Here is a 15708-nt window from a genome sequence, read left to right as displayed (position 1 = left end):
TGGAAGGGAAAATACATTACAGCTCTGGAAGAGGCTTGGCATAGCTTATGGGCTGTCTCCATCTACAACTGGAAGAGCTCTGCCCTTCCTCTGTTTTTCTCCACCAGGCTGTACTGCAGGGTACCATTCCTGGCCACAAAAAATTAGAGAGACTCTCTTGGTTTTAGTGTGAATTGGATCAGGTCTGTAATGGCAAACACATATAATGTTGGACATAATCAGTGCAATTATGACTCTGACTCTGCCAGCATGAGCATTAGGAGTTTCACTGACATTTTTGGAGACCAAGAATAAACTAATGCGTTGCACTTTTGAAAATCTCACCTTAAATTTCAATGGGTTTTAATATTGATATTGTGAAAAGATTGGAGCTACTGTGAAAATAAGTGTGTAGCTGCCACTTTATAGTGAGACATGACATTTTCAAATTTTGTGTTAAAATGGTTGTAGTCAATGTAAAGATGAAAAAGTATGTGTTCAAAACTGTAAGAACATTGTTGCTTTATTTTGACCCATACTGTTTCTGTGCTTAACCATTTTATCATTTTAAGCAATCTCTAAGGAGAACCTCAATGTTCTAATCAATAAATTATTTTAAATAACGCACAGCAATTTGAAATAAAACTATCTTACTCCAAAAACTGCTACTCAAGATTATCACTTAAATTTTTCCAAAGAATATGAAGAGCTATAGAACTCAAGAATTTTTTTTTCCCTGTTTTTTCCACCCTTACAGTCAACTAGTTACCAGTTTTAAAATAAGCTGCAGAGATAAATGTGCAATTCAGGCATTATATATGAAGTGAAGCCAATTGAAAACATTATCTCACTCAGTTGTTCTGTCTTATTTGACAGTTTATATACAGTAAAGATGTAAAGCTTTTGATTTTTTATTTTTTTTGCCTGCTGTACATTTAGAGCACTTTTAAAGGAGAACAGGAGATCTGACCAAATGTAAGGTATCTCTGTTGTAGCATTCAAATTATGAAAAACTCTCTTGACTCTTATTAAAGGCACTTGCATGATCACAGTGCCAAAAGTTTAGCCCTCTATTTAATAAAGTACTGGGCTTTGCCAAGAGGTGAATGTTTAGTGCATAACCATACAAAGAAGTTACTGCTCTCATTTATGATGTTATAACAGTTTAAGAATCAATAAACAGTTTTCTGTAGTCTCAAAGGCAACCTTAAGTGGAGGAAAGAAACAATAAATAGAAATAAAAAACTGGTTAACTGAACACTTTTTATTTTGGCAAAACTGAATTCAGTCTGTGTTTTGCAGTGTTCTTATGCCCTTGACAGTATACACTGATCAGCCAGTAAGTCACACAGTCTTCTAAAATTTGGCAACTTTGTTAGGTAAATCACAAATGTGTCTTTTTCTTCTTTTTGCCGTGTTTTAAAAGCTTATTTGCATCTATTTTCTCTCTATTTAAAATATTTTTTAATTCAATGTGGCAGGAGAAATGGCACCCAACAATTTTGCTTAACATTGAAGGTACTTCTGCTTTCCAAAGCTGTTTTCAGTTTTAAGACCATTGAGTTTCCATCATGAATCTTTATCTTTTTCCAACATGATATTTGTAGCTGGTTTGGGAAAGTAATTATTTCAATATTTGAGAGCAACTAGGCTGAAAGATAATGCCCTGATTTCAAAGCTTTATTTTTTGGAAAAGATATAAATTTGACTGGATAACTGAAGACTGAAGTGGTACATATGTGGGAAGAGATGGAAATAAGGTTACCTGTACAACCTTTACTTTTCATTTCTTGGCCTTTTATGCCATACATCATAAAAACTTATGATTGTCTTATATAGTTACATAATAATTTGTCTGTCAGTCTCTCTAAGCATGTAAATCAGTATTTAACTGATGTATTTTTTTTCTTCAGCTTACCATGGATACAGTCCTATGATGGAATGCCCACAAGGCTACAAGAGGATTAATGCTACATTTTGTCAAGGTACGACAGTGCCCACAATTGATTGTGTTTATTTTGTACCAGTTTTCTTTGGCAAATTATTTTATAATTGTGACTTAGATGAATGAATCCAGTCAATTAATTTGTATTTGGGAAAAAATGTTGAAGCTACTTTTAACTGTTGCCAAATATTGGCAAATCCATAGAGTGTGGGGTGTTTTTTTGCTCTGGGGCAAAAAACTGAAAACTTTCATGTATACTCTCATTTTATTTGATGATGTGTAAAGATGACTTCAGAAGGAAGAATTTATTTTGTTTTTCAGTAGAAATACATTGTTCTGCCAGTTCTTTTGCTAAACAGTGAACCTGCAGACTTATTCAGTTAAGTCAGATGAAACTAGCAATAGAGAATAATTTCTATAATCATGAAAGTATAGAGTAATCAGAGAACAATTATTTTAGACTTAAGAGGTTTTACTCAACAGTAATGAGAACAGCCAGATAATGTCACTTGCAAGTGGAAATGAAAAGCCATGTGTACCTGGCTGCTCTGTAAAGCATTTCTCCACATTCTTCAAGAACATGCATCGTGCAGGTGAGGATGTATGGAGTTAGACACTGCATAAATTGTGTCCTATATCTCCTGGCTGTAAGTACAGAAGTTGTCAAAGCGTACAGGGCTGTTGGGTCTGCATGATCATGCAGCTACACAGAAAGGCTTGGGGTATTTAGATTCTCCTGGCCTACAGCATCTCTCTGACAAAGCTGAATAGATGACCGCAGACATATGCTTGTTCTTTCTTTGTATCATGGAGTATTGAACAGAGGTGCCAGGTGAGGATGTAGGAAAAAGCTTAATTGTTTGTCTGACTTGTTTGGCACAGCTCAAGTAAACAGGAGAAAGGAGCTCTGAGAAGATGTGAGCAAATCTGCAGTGGTACACTGGGGAGAGATTTGGAAAGGAAGGGAAGAATGAGTTCAAGTGAGGCTGACACTGACCTGTAGTCAGGTTTGTTAGTCATTGTTGACACTGCAGGGGTAAAAGAGGTCCCAACGAATAGTAGTGGTCATGCAGAGGAGGAGAAAAATAAGGAGTAAATGGTGTTAAAGGATATATGTAGGCACTTTGGAGATAAAGTTAATTTTGTTTAACTGAAAACTTTTAGTTAGCATATTAATGAAGGAACATGCAGCAGCCAGCCACATAAAGAAATTATTTTACCAACCATTAAAATACAGTTTATAGAGCACTAAACACAAACATTCTGCTGCTTCTACTGCTGAAGGAGATGTGACCTGCTATTTGAGAGTATGGCCACTTGAGCCTATCTGCTGCTCAGTTCTCTGCCTATTGGTTTACCAGCTTGAAGTATAGGGGCATCTGGAGGATTGTGAGAGAAAGTTAGATTGGGTCAAAATAGTAAAGATCTAAATGGAGGAGAGCTGCAAATTGCATCTCAAGAGCTTGTTTCTGATCTGCAGTGAAAGACTGTAGAGTCCTCTAAATAAATAAAAGGGATAGGGAGATGTTGATGGCAACTTACTGATGAGGACTGCAAAGTGAAAAAGTGAAGGAGGTGAGTGCAAGGCATAGATAGGCCATCTTTTCACTCCTCAAATTAAACACACAAGTGGTGCATATATTTTAGCAAGGTTTTTCCAGCCATTTCAAAAGAGATTGTCTCATTCCACATATTAGTTACAAGGTTTTTCAAAGTCTTCAAAAGAGACTATTTCTAACCTTGAGCACAGAAAGTGTCTGAAAGATGCTGTTATTCATTAGTACCATCATACATCTCTCTGAACATGGTCCAGGAGAGACAGGAGCTTTTGGTACCTCCAGTACTTGTGCTCAAACCCCACTGTATACACAATGGTTTCCTGGACAGCAGCAGCCCAGCAGGCATTTAAAGGCGAGTAAAGCATTCAGTTTGTTCCAAGGGGTTGTATGGAGGTGTTGGCAAAGCTTATTTCATGGAAACTGAGATTCTTAATCAGGGGCTACAGACAGTTTAAAAATGGTCTGGAGCTTGTGTACGTTGCCAGAAGTAGGCCAGGAGGTTGAGCAATGACAGTCTGATAGAGAGGGAGTCTTGCCATGGTAGTGTCCAGAAATAGATCGGTACCTGGTAGACCAGTCATTGTTTATTATACTGGGTTTTGATAGTTTTTCCCCTGACACATTTTTGTACTACATAACTAATAGTGCAGGAAATACGAGGCTTTAAATAGTTTGTTTTATTACTGCTATCATTATCCAAGAAGAAAGAAAGCTGTAGACTCTAAATATAACTTGTAGTTCATACATGGGAACTTACAACCTAGAGTTTAATCAAACAATGGGAGTCAGATTATCCCACCAGGAAGTAGGTGTTGATGAATTGAGGATGGGGACAATCTCTTAACTTTCTAGAGAGGACAGAGGTGGTGACTGCTGCAGGTTTTCCTTATTGCCTTATGGAGGCTTGGGTGGCTTGTCTGTAATTTCCTCACCAGCACACTCCAAAAGGAGGTTCAAGTAAGGAAGGAACTGGGAGAAGGAATACCCATGAAACAAAGCCAGGATGAAATTTAGTCCTATTGAAGTAAGTAACAAGATTACCACTTTATTTCAGAGGGCCAGTATTTTGACCTCTGTCTGAATGGTCATCATGAAAGCTAGCTTCGTATCGGAAAGCTGCTGTCAGGATGCATTTCAGTCCTGAAATGGTCATTAGCATGTGCTTCTCAATGAATCAGGCAAAAGCATCCTTTTTGTGTTGATCTGAAGCAGACGTGCTTTTCTAGAAGAGGACAGGGCTAATGAAGAAACAACTGTCTGTATCACAAACACAGAGCAAAGCAACAGCAATAGCTGCGAAAACTTCAAGGTGCTGGCAGGGGATTATTTGTATTCTTGTCATAATCCTTACAATTAAATTAGAAAGGAGTGGCACAGCATGTCCATATGCAAGTATACATTTTAATTAGATTATTCTTTGCTGAAAGGGTGTGCATGCTGTGTCCATGCTTAGAAGGGGCCAGCACTGCCAAACCAAATAGTAATGGGGATATACTTCCGAATCCCTGCCTGCAGCTAAAAGAGATTGCTGTTTTCACCTAGATATCATCCAACTTTCACTGCCTTTGAAAATTCAGGCCTAAAAGCCTAATTAACCTTCTTTTCTACGTTGTTTTTGCAATCAAAAGCCTCCTTAGTTTACGAAGTCTATGTAGTATTAGTGTGATTAATAACCAGATCCTGATTTTCTTCCTTTCAAGTGAGTGAACTAATGTAATGAAACATTCTTCTCTCTAATGTGTATGTAGGACAACAAAGAACCATCTGTGGGAATGCTAATTTGAACAGTTTAGTGTAATTGCTATCAAGAAGGCTTTTTTCCCCTCAGTAATTATCTTTTCAATGGGGTGATTTATTACATGTACACACATGGATGCCCTAAGGCTGTCATTAAAGCCAAAATACAGTTTATCAGAGTTGCAACTTCTTTGTCAGAATCCACATGCAACGCTAATTTCTGGTTCCCTGTTTAGAATTATACTTACTGTTTCCTTCTTCTGCTAATGGTTTTCTTGGAAAACTGAAAGAGAATGAAAAAAACAGCTGGTGAAAAGGTTGGATTCATTTCTCAGGAAACTTAACATATTGCCAGTAGAGCACTTTAAAAATCTTATCTCGAAGAACTGGAAAAATACGTGAACACTTGTTTTTCAATGAAGTAAAAAGTTGTGCATGGAAGTTCTTGAAAAGTCCCATATGCTTAATATTAAATGTATATGAGCTTGCAGATACTAGTACTTGTATGTTGATGGATCAAATTCTATAATCATGTGCTCTGGGGACTTCAAGCTTTTTTCCCTGGGCTTCATCATGTTTTAAAATAAATTCTGAGGGTATATTCTGCCCTTCTACATTTATCCCTAAAATACAATAATAGATTGGTTTTCTCTGCGTGTTGTGTATATATTTTATTACTTTTAAGTAATAAAAGGGCTTTGCTTCATAAGAAATGCTATTTAATGTTACTTAGCTACTAAGTTAACAACCTTCTTTCAAAAAGTTCTTTTATGATGATCATACTGAGAAATAAATATATCTCCAGAAACTGGGCTGGGTTGCTATTTGGATACTGATTATGTGTTTAAAAAGTGTGGCTCTGCGAACTTGCATTCCAATAAATTCCACGCAGAAGCACAAAACGAGTTGGATTGTTTTCTCCTGCAGCTTCTCTGTTAGCTCTCAGAAATCAGTGGGTCATTTCTTAGAATATTTATATCTGTTTTTTCTGTAATTTGTAAAAATATATATTGCAATAGTTTCATTAGCAGCCAAACCTTGTTTGTTTCTTTTACCCCTTGTTTTAATCACTGAGGTTATTATTCAAACAGTCAACTATAATGGAGACAGTGAAATCTGGATATTATATTTTTCTTAGAACTGATGATACTAATAATGTTTAGCAACATAGCTATAGCAGAAACAGATGGAACAGTATTTTCAGTGGTGTTAGTAGGTACAGTTGTAATTGATTTTCATAAAGAGAATAAAACATGATGCCTGCATATTGAGCCAATTTGGAGATCATTCAGTCAGATGGCACTCCCAGAAGCCTAGCATATACCTACCAGAATGAGTCAAATTGTCACAAATGAGATGTAAATTATATATTCTAATCTTAACTTGCAGCATGAGTTATTATGCATATTAAAGAACTTCCTGCATGAAAACATCTACTGAGGCAGAAATTACTAAATAACATTTAATGACTGACCACTAGGTCATCTTTACTTAAGAAGTTGCCCAGTATTTTGACAAATTCTGATTAGTATATAATTGATCTAGAAGGCTTGTTTTCCTTAAATGTAGCAAAGTATCTTAAGTGTGTGTGGTTCTTACTGAAAGTTGCTTGCTTTGCATCAAAAGGAGATAAATATTTTCCATTCAGTTTTATTACTTAATCATTTAAACAAGGTCAGTCATTTTTGAAAAGCATAGAAATCTGGTTTCAGAGCTGAGTGCAGAAGACCCACTTCAGAAATTTGCGTTTCCATGGTGCTTAGGCCTGGAATCAGCTGTGGGCTGTTGATGTTGAGATTTGCTTGTGTCCTCCAGCACCAGGCGCTTGGGACAGAGGGTAAGAAGAGCTGCAGTACTAACTAGCCAAAGTTTATTCTGAATATTTCAGTGCAGCTACCAGGGCTCTGGTGGTCTGACTAGGATTTCTGCTTCTACAGTTCCCTTTCTTGGTCCAAGTCTCATAAGAACCTTCTGGATATCATGACTGTCCTAGCTGCAGGCTGTTGCATATTTAGTTTTTATGCCTTGTCATCTATATCATGTTTTGTCTTAAAAAAAGTGGAATTATAAGTTATTTTCTTCATATCATGTAATATGACTTTGAAAATCTGAATTTTTCATTCTCTTTTGAGACAGATTTATTCCTATAATCAAAAATCACATAGCAAATGTGCAACATAGAAACACATTGTATAAAAATGAGATCTATTGTTTCAAAAGAGGGACTATTATTTTAATTAATACACAATCACCTCTTGGTGTTTTTCAGCCTTGTTTATAAAAAATTTTAAATGTCTTTTAATTACTTCAGCATAATACAGTAAAAAAACCAAGGCCTGGTCCAATTGTGATAGTTGACACTATCATTTCAAAGTTATCAGTGCTCCTGAAAAGAAAATTGACTGCATTCTTTACATGAATGGTAGCAATGAATTCTTTCAAAAAACAAACCAAAGACTCTTTAACGTTTGCATTGTTCAGAATTCTTGTAGTGACACCCTGGCTTTTTTGAACTCACGGACTGTTTGTCTTGAGCAAAAATATTTTCTTTAAAATTAATAGATAGATTTGAATAACATACGGTCAGAAGATTGTGGCTTTGACCAGAACATATTAATAAACATGTACGTTCAGTTCTAGAATTTTGTTTTTAAGTTCAATGTTTAAATGTGGTTAAATACTCCAAGCTGTGATGATTTTGATGAGCATAAATTTGATGTGTTAAGCATGGAGATGAAAGAATTAATTTCGTTTTATAGGAATTCCAGTATGTCTGTGACCAAATAGAGGCCTCGCTATCTGAAAAGGGTAGGGAGTTGACTTGCTCCCTGTGTCCAAATGAGCTACAAGGCTGAAGGCAGACAAGACAGCTTTACATCACCTTAGTGTTTCCTGCGATTCTGCATTAGGCTAGCTGGGCCTGGGTGGTCTGAAGAGCTGTTATAATGGTTAACACAGCCAAAACACAGTGAACTTCTCTTCCTAAATACTCTTCCAGCTGGAAGCTGCGAAAGGGAAATACTACAGAGCCGATATTCCAACCATCAGCTTTTGTAGGTTGACCTATAGCAGAACAGCTCTCTGCTGATCTTCTGTAGTCCTTCTGATAGTCCTTCTGCACCACTTGGCTATAGCAGGCATCAGGCTCTTCAGGTTGTGTTGACCCATTAATGTGTAGAAGACCAGTAGGCTGTGAAGCATTTTCCTACTTGTTTGCTGAGGAATCTAGTAAAGTATTTCAGTAGATGGGCAAACTAAAGGAGGTTACAGTAGCTTTATGATGCACCCAGTAAATCACTTGGTGTGTTTTACACTAACCAAGCAAAGCGTATTCTTTCATCAGTGACAGGTACAGATCTCATTATAAGCAGGCACAGGAATTTTCCCTAGGATTGGATGTTTACACTTGGCATGGTTTGTTATCCTTGGAGAAAGGATACTCAGGCTACGTTATGGTGTCATTAACCCTGGAGTGAAGCTGAAATGATTCACTTCCCAAATGTGATTGAATTTGGCATGCTGATGTTCAAGGAAAGGTAGGACATTGCATGTAGGTTTCCAGTAGAGAACGAAAGTAATGTTGAACAGCAGCTAATGCAGCCCCAAAGACTGTTCTAATCTACTTTAAAAGCCATTTTAGAATTGAAGAATGCAAGCAGGACATTGGAAGATAATGCCTTCTGCAGCATATCCTTCCCTCCAGCAGGGTTCTTCCATGTGTTGTCATACAGTAGAAAGAGAGAGAGATTCTACTACATCGTACCCGACTGTACACAAATCCCTATACATTAGGCAAAGGGAAACATCCCATTAGGTGTATAAATGCGTTGTCATTTAAATTTAAGTACCTTAAAACAGAATTTGATCCCATATCTAACTTTTCTTCTTTTAAAATTTTGATTCATATATTTCTTTTTCCGTCATCACAATACCCCAGTGTGCAATGCATGTAAGAGAGCTGGACAGGCACATCAATACTTGAGTAAAAGAGCCTGACACTCATAAGATGGATTGAGATCCTGAAAAGTCACTGGGGTTTTGGATCTTTAAGCAAGGAATAACTGTTTAGAGAAAAGTAACAAATAAAGGCTAGGCTGTTTTTCAGAAGTTTTCTGGTTTTTCACTTCTGGAACTGTTCAGTCTTTCCCTAAGTCACAGTAACCAGAATAAAATAGGTTGTTGTATTAACAGTTGCTTGTACATAAATTTAATGAAATTTAATTTAGTATTGTGATATTCAGCCTATGCAATTGGAAATGTGTGTGTGTGATCATGAGTAAAACCTGAAGCCAGTTCTTCATTTGATTCTGTTAACTATTTGTGGAACAAGATTCTGGTAAAGTGCTTTCAGAAAGGTTGTGTTTTGGCGTATTTCTAATGTGAAACATTGAAGATTACCTTACCTTGGACAAAAATCCAAATAAACCTTATTTGTGAACATTTTTAAAAAGCAAGGAGAAAAAGCCATGAGTAAAATAAATTTTCATGTTGATATCTAAGTTATCTATTAATTTCCATCTTCTATCTACTGTTTAAAGTATGCAGAGTTCTTTGAAGATTAAGGTTTTCTGGACTTAGTAAAACTATATATAATTATCATGGTTCATAACAAGTTCAACGTTAGCATGTGCTTTCTGATTTAAATGAATACCATCTTATGTTGTTCCTATCTTCCTTTTTCGCTTCTGTTTGGTTTTGGAGGGTTGGTTCTTTTTTAAGGTCATGAAGATTACATCGTTCACAGTCACATTCTTCACATGAGCAGACAAGCATTCAGTTAGGAAATGGTTGTTTTAGCTTGTTTTTTTTCCCCAGGAAATTCAGTGGCAGTGAGTCATTAACACATTACTTTCTGAGAGCAAGTTGACCTGCCACCCAGTAGACCTATAAAAATCTGTGGGAAGGTATCAAACACTAACTGTTGTTGTTGTTAAGAGAGCCTATTTTAAGTTCTCCTTAGCAGGGAAGATTGTGGGATAGATTAGCAGCGGTTTGGTTACAACATCTGGGTGGTTTGAAGCTGGGAGCACTGTAGTGACTCTGGAGGAGAGAGTGGTGGCTGACCTCACCATGTTTCAAGCTGTGTGCTTAGAAGAGGCTATAGGAGGAGCTGAGAGACAGCAGTCTCCTCTGCACAGTACTGCAGCACCACTGTCAAGAACCTGGTTACGGCAAAGCTTGTGTGCTTTTGGATGAACTTGGGAGAGCGGAGTCACCAACAGGGCCTTTGGGATGGCGTGTGGCTTCCACTGCCATCTCAACAGATCCGGTGTAAGAGGAAAGCTTTATTTCTTGTCAAACTTCCATGGAGGCAGAGTACCAAATCTAGGAGCGCAGTGTGTCAAGGACCAGTTCCATGTATTTGGCATGTACAATACTAAAGAGTAACAGCAAAGGGTCAGGCTGTCAGTGCAGAATGACAATGCTGCTTTCGTGCCGATGCGGTTACACCAGATTATTACCATTGAGAAGGGTCAAGCCATTCACATTATCAAGGAACAACTATTACAAAATCAATGCTTTATTTACCAGTTCTTTATAAACCATAAATAACAGCACCTACTGTGAGAGTTTTCTGTGGAGCTATGCAAGGTCCTGTGTGGAAAAGCTCCTTGTATAATGTGGGGGGTTTTGTATCACTCACGCAGAGGCTTTTTACCACTGGAATTTCATTACTCTGTTTTCCTTGAAAACTGAAAATTAATATTTAGTTGGTCTTTAGACAGCTTTATTTACATATGTATGGTTTATAGTACTGCTACATAGCCTCTTAAAATATTTCCTCTGTGTAGATCAAATCACTCTACGGGCACATCATCAGTTCATATTTCTGCATAACAAAAGATTATTCCTCCAACTTTAAAGTATATTTTTCTCTAGTTTTTACAATGAGGGAAATGAATTTTCATTGCTATGCTAATTTAAAACTGAAATAATTTTTATGTCCATATACAAGAAATAGAGGGCTAAAAAGAAAAAGAAAAAAAAAAGTCTGTTAATCTTGATTCAGATTTCTTTTCCAGCTGCCTGAACAAGTTGATTCCAGTGCAATTTGCACAGCTGGTCAGGCTGGCAGGTGGTAGGAAACATTTTGGGTAGGTGGTCTTTTACCACAGTCTGAAATAAAGTGAAGTAGATAGTAAATCTGAAAGGGTTTTGTGGGGTTTTTGTTTGTTAAATAAAGACTATTCTTACATGTATGTATGTTTCTTTTGAAAATTTGAAGGGTTTTTTAAATCCAACTTATGGCTTGTTTCTGTTGAATCCCTAGATAGGTTTGTGTAATTCAGCATAGAGCATCAGCTCAGTAATTCTATGAGCTCATAGAGAAGACATGACTTGGAAAAGAGACATTAAATATACACCATAATTAAGTTATGCTGAGGCATCAGAATATGCACAATAAAGTTAACCTGAAAAATGAGACAAATTTAGCAAGAGGAATCTCCATATGACAGGTTGATCCTGGCTGGACACCAGATGCCCATCAAAGCCGCTCTATCACTCCCCTCCTCAGCTGGACAGGGTAGAGAGAACATAACGAAAGGCTCATGGGTCAAGATGAGGAGAGGGAGAGAACAGTCACCCATTACTGTTGTGCAAAACAGACTAAACTTGGGAAAATTAACTTATATCTTATTAACTTATTTATTAATTATATATTCTTATTAATAATCATTTATTATTTAACTTCTATAACTTAAATTAACTTCTTCCCAGGCTTAATTTCACTCCCAATTTCTCTACCTCCTCCCCCCCCGCCTCAGAGGCGCAGGGTGACAGGGAATGGGGGTTGTGGGCAGGTTGTCACACATTGTTTCTGCCTCTCCTTCCTCCTCAGGGGGAGGACTCCTCACACTCTTCCCCTGCTCCAGCATGGGGTCCCTCCCACTGGAGACAGTCCTCCCTCAGCTTCTCCAGCATGAGCCCTTCCCATGGGCTGCAGTCCTTCAGGAACAGCCTGCTCCAGCGTGGGTCCCCCGCTGGGTCACAAGTCCTTTGAAATTCACAATTACCGTTCATCTGTATAAAGACTTAAATATAAGCTATGTTAAAAATCATTATAAAATCCAAATAGCACGATTTTGCTACTAGGTAGTCAGAATCGCTCAGCTAGTTGAAGTCAGTAACCTGCAACTAGAATTTAAGTGCAAAGCCAGATTTTGCAACCCCTTTGGCAGATATAGTTTTACAAATTTAAAAGATATGGTTCATTTGAATACTACAGATAATACTAGTGTTGTGAATTAAATTACTCAAATTCAAGTTATAAAGCAGGTTTCATAATTTTTTTTTTCCTCTTATCTGCTTCTTTGCAGGATTTTACTTTGTATTTTGTACATGCCTATACACTTTCACTGTTCAAATAAAATTTATCCATATATAGATTTTTAACATTCCCAAAAATTAAGTTTGATGCAAACAATTAGTAAAATCAGCAGATAATAAATGAAATATGCATCGTTAATAATTTTAAACATAGAAAGTATGCATGCACTTATGTTAAGCTATATAATTACCTTGCTTAAATAGATGTAGGATGGTGGAGTTATCCTCATAGAAAGGAAGGAGAAGTGCAAAATTTTTCATAGTCATGACATACAAGGAAATAGCAATGTATTTTAATAGTTAACAAACAAGAGAGCTGGTCTTCCCATGAAAATAAGACCTATAAAATCAAAATTAAATGGATATAATTTAAAATAAATTGTCTCTTTTGCTGATTTAAAATATAAATTCTCTTTTCACTAGACAAAGCTTTTCTTCTAATTTTACATGAATATAAATTTCAGAAAAAGTGACAAGAAAAAGCAGTATGTTATGTATGTCCCCTGGGAGATATCTTCCATTTTTTTTCCCGGTAGCGTAGGTTAATTTTCCTATAAATAAAAATGTATATTTAGAATTTGTAAAAGGAGAAAGTTTTTTAAAAATATCTGGCTGTTACAGTGTAGAAAGCGAGAAATTATTTTCATTATATGTACCAGTGTCAACACCAACAAATTAACTAATTTTAAATGATAAAAAACAAAAGTCAGATTAGAATAAAAGCATATAGTCCTCATTAAAAATATGTATCTTAATTTTTGTTTTTCATTATCTTTCTTCCATCTCTTAATTTCTCCTGTGTTTTCCCCTTCCTCCAAAATCTGTATTTACTTTTTGCACATATGTGTGTGTGTAATTTGTATATTTGTGTTGAAGATTTTAAATTTGTAATGAACATGGATATTAAGATGTTTCCAGTATTCAGAGTAGAGCATACTGTCTCTTCCTCTCACTTGTTTCTAACAACAGAGTCAGTGCTTCATCAAAGCAAGTAAAATTGTTCCATGATTTTGCATTTGAGGACTGATCTGACAACCCAAATTGCCAGCAGGTAGAAAATTCACTAGTGGGTTCTTGAATGTTCCAATATTTGCTTTGTATTAACTTCTAGGTATTTCATAGTCTTCCATTATATTCCTTGTCGTGCCTGATGTTTGAAGGTAAAGGGTTAGCGATATGTCCTTTCCTCCCAACAACTTTACAACAGAATGAATATATTTCTATTTAGGGATGTTTCAGTAATATCTTTAGTTTGCTAGCTGTTAAGATTTAAGCTCATTCCTTGCAGTAGTCACAAAAGATAATGGTATTGAAACAATGATGGTTGTCCTTTTGGGATCAGTTGGCACTCTGTAGATGACTTCAAGTATACTTTGAGATTTCAGGGCAAAAGAAAGAACCTAGTCAGACTAAGCAACTGAAGAAACTCTTTATAAAAGTTTTGAGTGCATCAGAACAAGTCTAGCATACTAAATATTCTGCATTAGTTCAATCCTTAAATAAGATACTCCTGTGCTTATATGGGACATCTTTCTGCTCAAAGATTGGATGGGTCAAAAGGTAGACTGCTGTAGGAGAATATTTCAGCAAGGTTATGTTCTCTTTTCTTACACCATTCTCCTTTTTAAATAGTCCACTCCCTCAGAGGTCAGAAAGTCCTGTAGTCTGGGAATTTCACTGAAAAATTCCTTTGAGGCAGAGCTAATCCTTTGTAATTCACGTGGTTTCCATCACATTTCATCCAAAGTTCTAGGATGTAAATTATCACTCTGTCAGGTATGACTAAGTGCAGAGAGGTGAAGCTGATCCAGGTGGTATCAAGGTACTAGATTAGGTATAGCATTGGGAGAGCTGAGGAATAAGCTCAGTGCTGAGTATTTGGAAAAAATCACAACTGACTTGGCAACTGCTAGAGTCTGCTATACAGTGAGCTTAAGTCATGCACTCCTGTGCAGTGGGACAGGTAGCCAAACTTGTGGAGAAAAATGGAGAAGGTAGGAACGTGAAAAATTCTGTCGGTTTCCAAAAGCACATCTGTTATATTGTGCATATTCAACTTGTTACCCTCATTGACTGTGTTGAATAAGAGAGCAACATACAATGAGGTCAAATAAAAGGGTGAAAGTTTTATAAGAACTAAGAGGAAAGGTAATAATTATTATATATTTTAGATAAAATGATCACTAATACCTGATTTCCAAGGAGCTAGCTGGAATATTTGACTTCCACTTGAAGCTTTTTTACCCAGCAAGGTAGGCATTTTTTCCTAGCTTAAAGATAGAGATGAAAAGTCTTATGTAAAAATAATGCACATGAACATTTTAAAATAGGTCAATGTCAATATGTTGTCTCTATTTTTTGAAAGAGGAGAGATGACAATTTATGACAGAGACAATTATAGGTTAGGGTTTTGGGGTTTTTATTATTATTTTAAGGTTTTGATTATCAGTGCAAGCTACATTGTTATTGTCTCCTGAAATAAAATCCTAGTTTGGCTGACTTAGTTACAGATGGTATCCAGATGAGTGTTGGATAGGTTCTATTCTAAGAGTAAGTGGAATTAAAGGTAAAACCCTAAGTGTGTGATAAAGGCCTGAGGCCCAATGCCTGGGGCATGGGAGGGTAATTCGATGAGACCCTGAAGGAGACACCGATGCAGGTAGCCTAGTAACAGCAAACTTTATCAAAGTAGTTGTTAATTATCAAAGTTGTTTTTCCACAAATGCAATCCTTTTCACCCCACATCAGATGTGTTCTGTGCTTCCTAAAGCATATTCTTGTTATTAAGATGGTAAGCTCTTTAGGCTAGAAATGGTATTTTTCTGTTGTGCTTCTTCCAGCACAAGGAACCTTCAGGCACTACTGAATACACATACTAATAAAAACTGTATTAAATATGTCAAGCAGTGTTTCATCCTGTATAAAATATACTACATTGCTTAGAACTTGTCTCCGTGAATGTTCTTGTAAGTTGTGTTTGGCTGCGCAAGCAATCGTCTAGTCAGGAAAAGAGGGGTTGATAAACCAGTCAAAGTATATTTGTTTTTTAGTTCAGTGTACTTGAGAATAATGTATAAATGTAATTGTTTTTCTGTTATGTTCTCAGCAGTATTTTAAAAGGTTACAAATCAAATGTCAGTATGGGAAAAAGTATTGATT

General features: G+C 36.5%; 1 protein-coding gene across 7 annotated transcripts in view; it reads left to right on the top strand.

Moving 5' to 3' along the window:
* Positions 1–15708, top strand: part of LTBP1 (latent transforming growth factor beta binding protein 1) — a 199430-nt gene that overhangs the window by 107976 nt on the left and 75746 nt on the right. For all 7 annotated transcript variants that reach the window (XM_042789538.1, XM_042789534.1, XM_042789539.1 and 4 more), the window contains one exon: positions 1893–1964. In XM_042789538.1, the coding sequence (XP_042645472.1) occupies positions 1893–1964 (72 nt within the window). The remainder of the gene's footprint in view (positions 1–1892; positions 1965–15708) is intronic.

Source organism: Tyto alba, unplaced genomic scaffold (assembly GCF_018691265.1).
Source record: "Tyto alba isolate M040663 unplaced genomic scaffold, T.alba_DEE_v4.0 Super-Scaffold_16, whole genome shotgun sequence".
NCBI lineage: Eukaryota > Metazoa > Chordata > Aves > Strigiformes > Tytonidae > Tyto > Tyto alba.
Note: the sequence above shows the minus strand (reverse complement) of the source record. Positions and strands in the feature narration are given on the sequence as shown.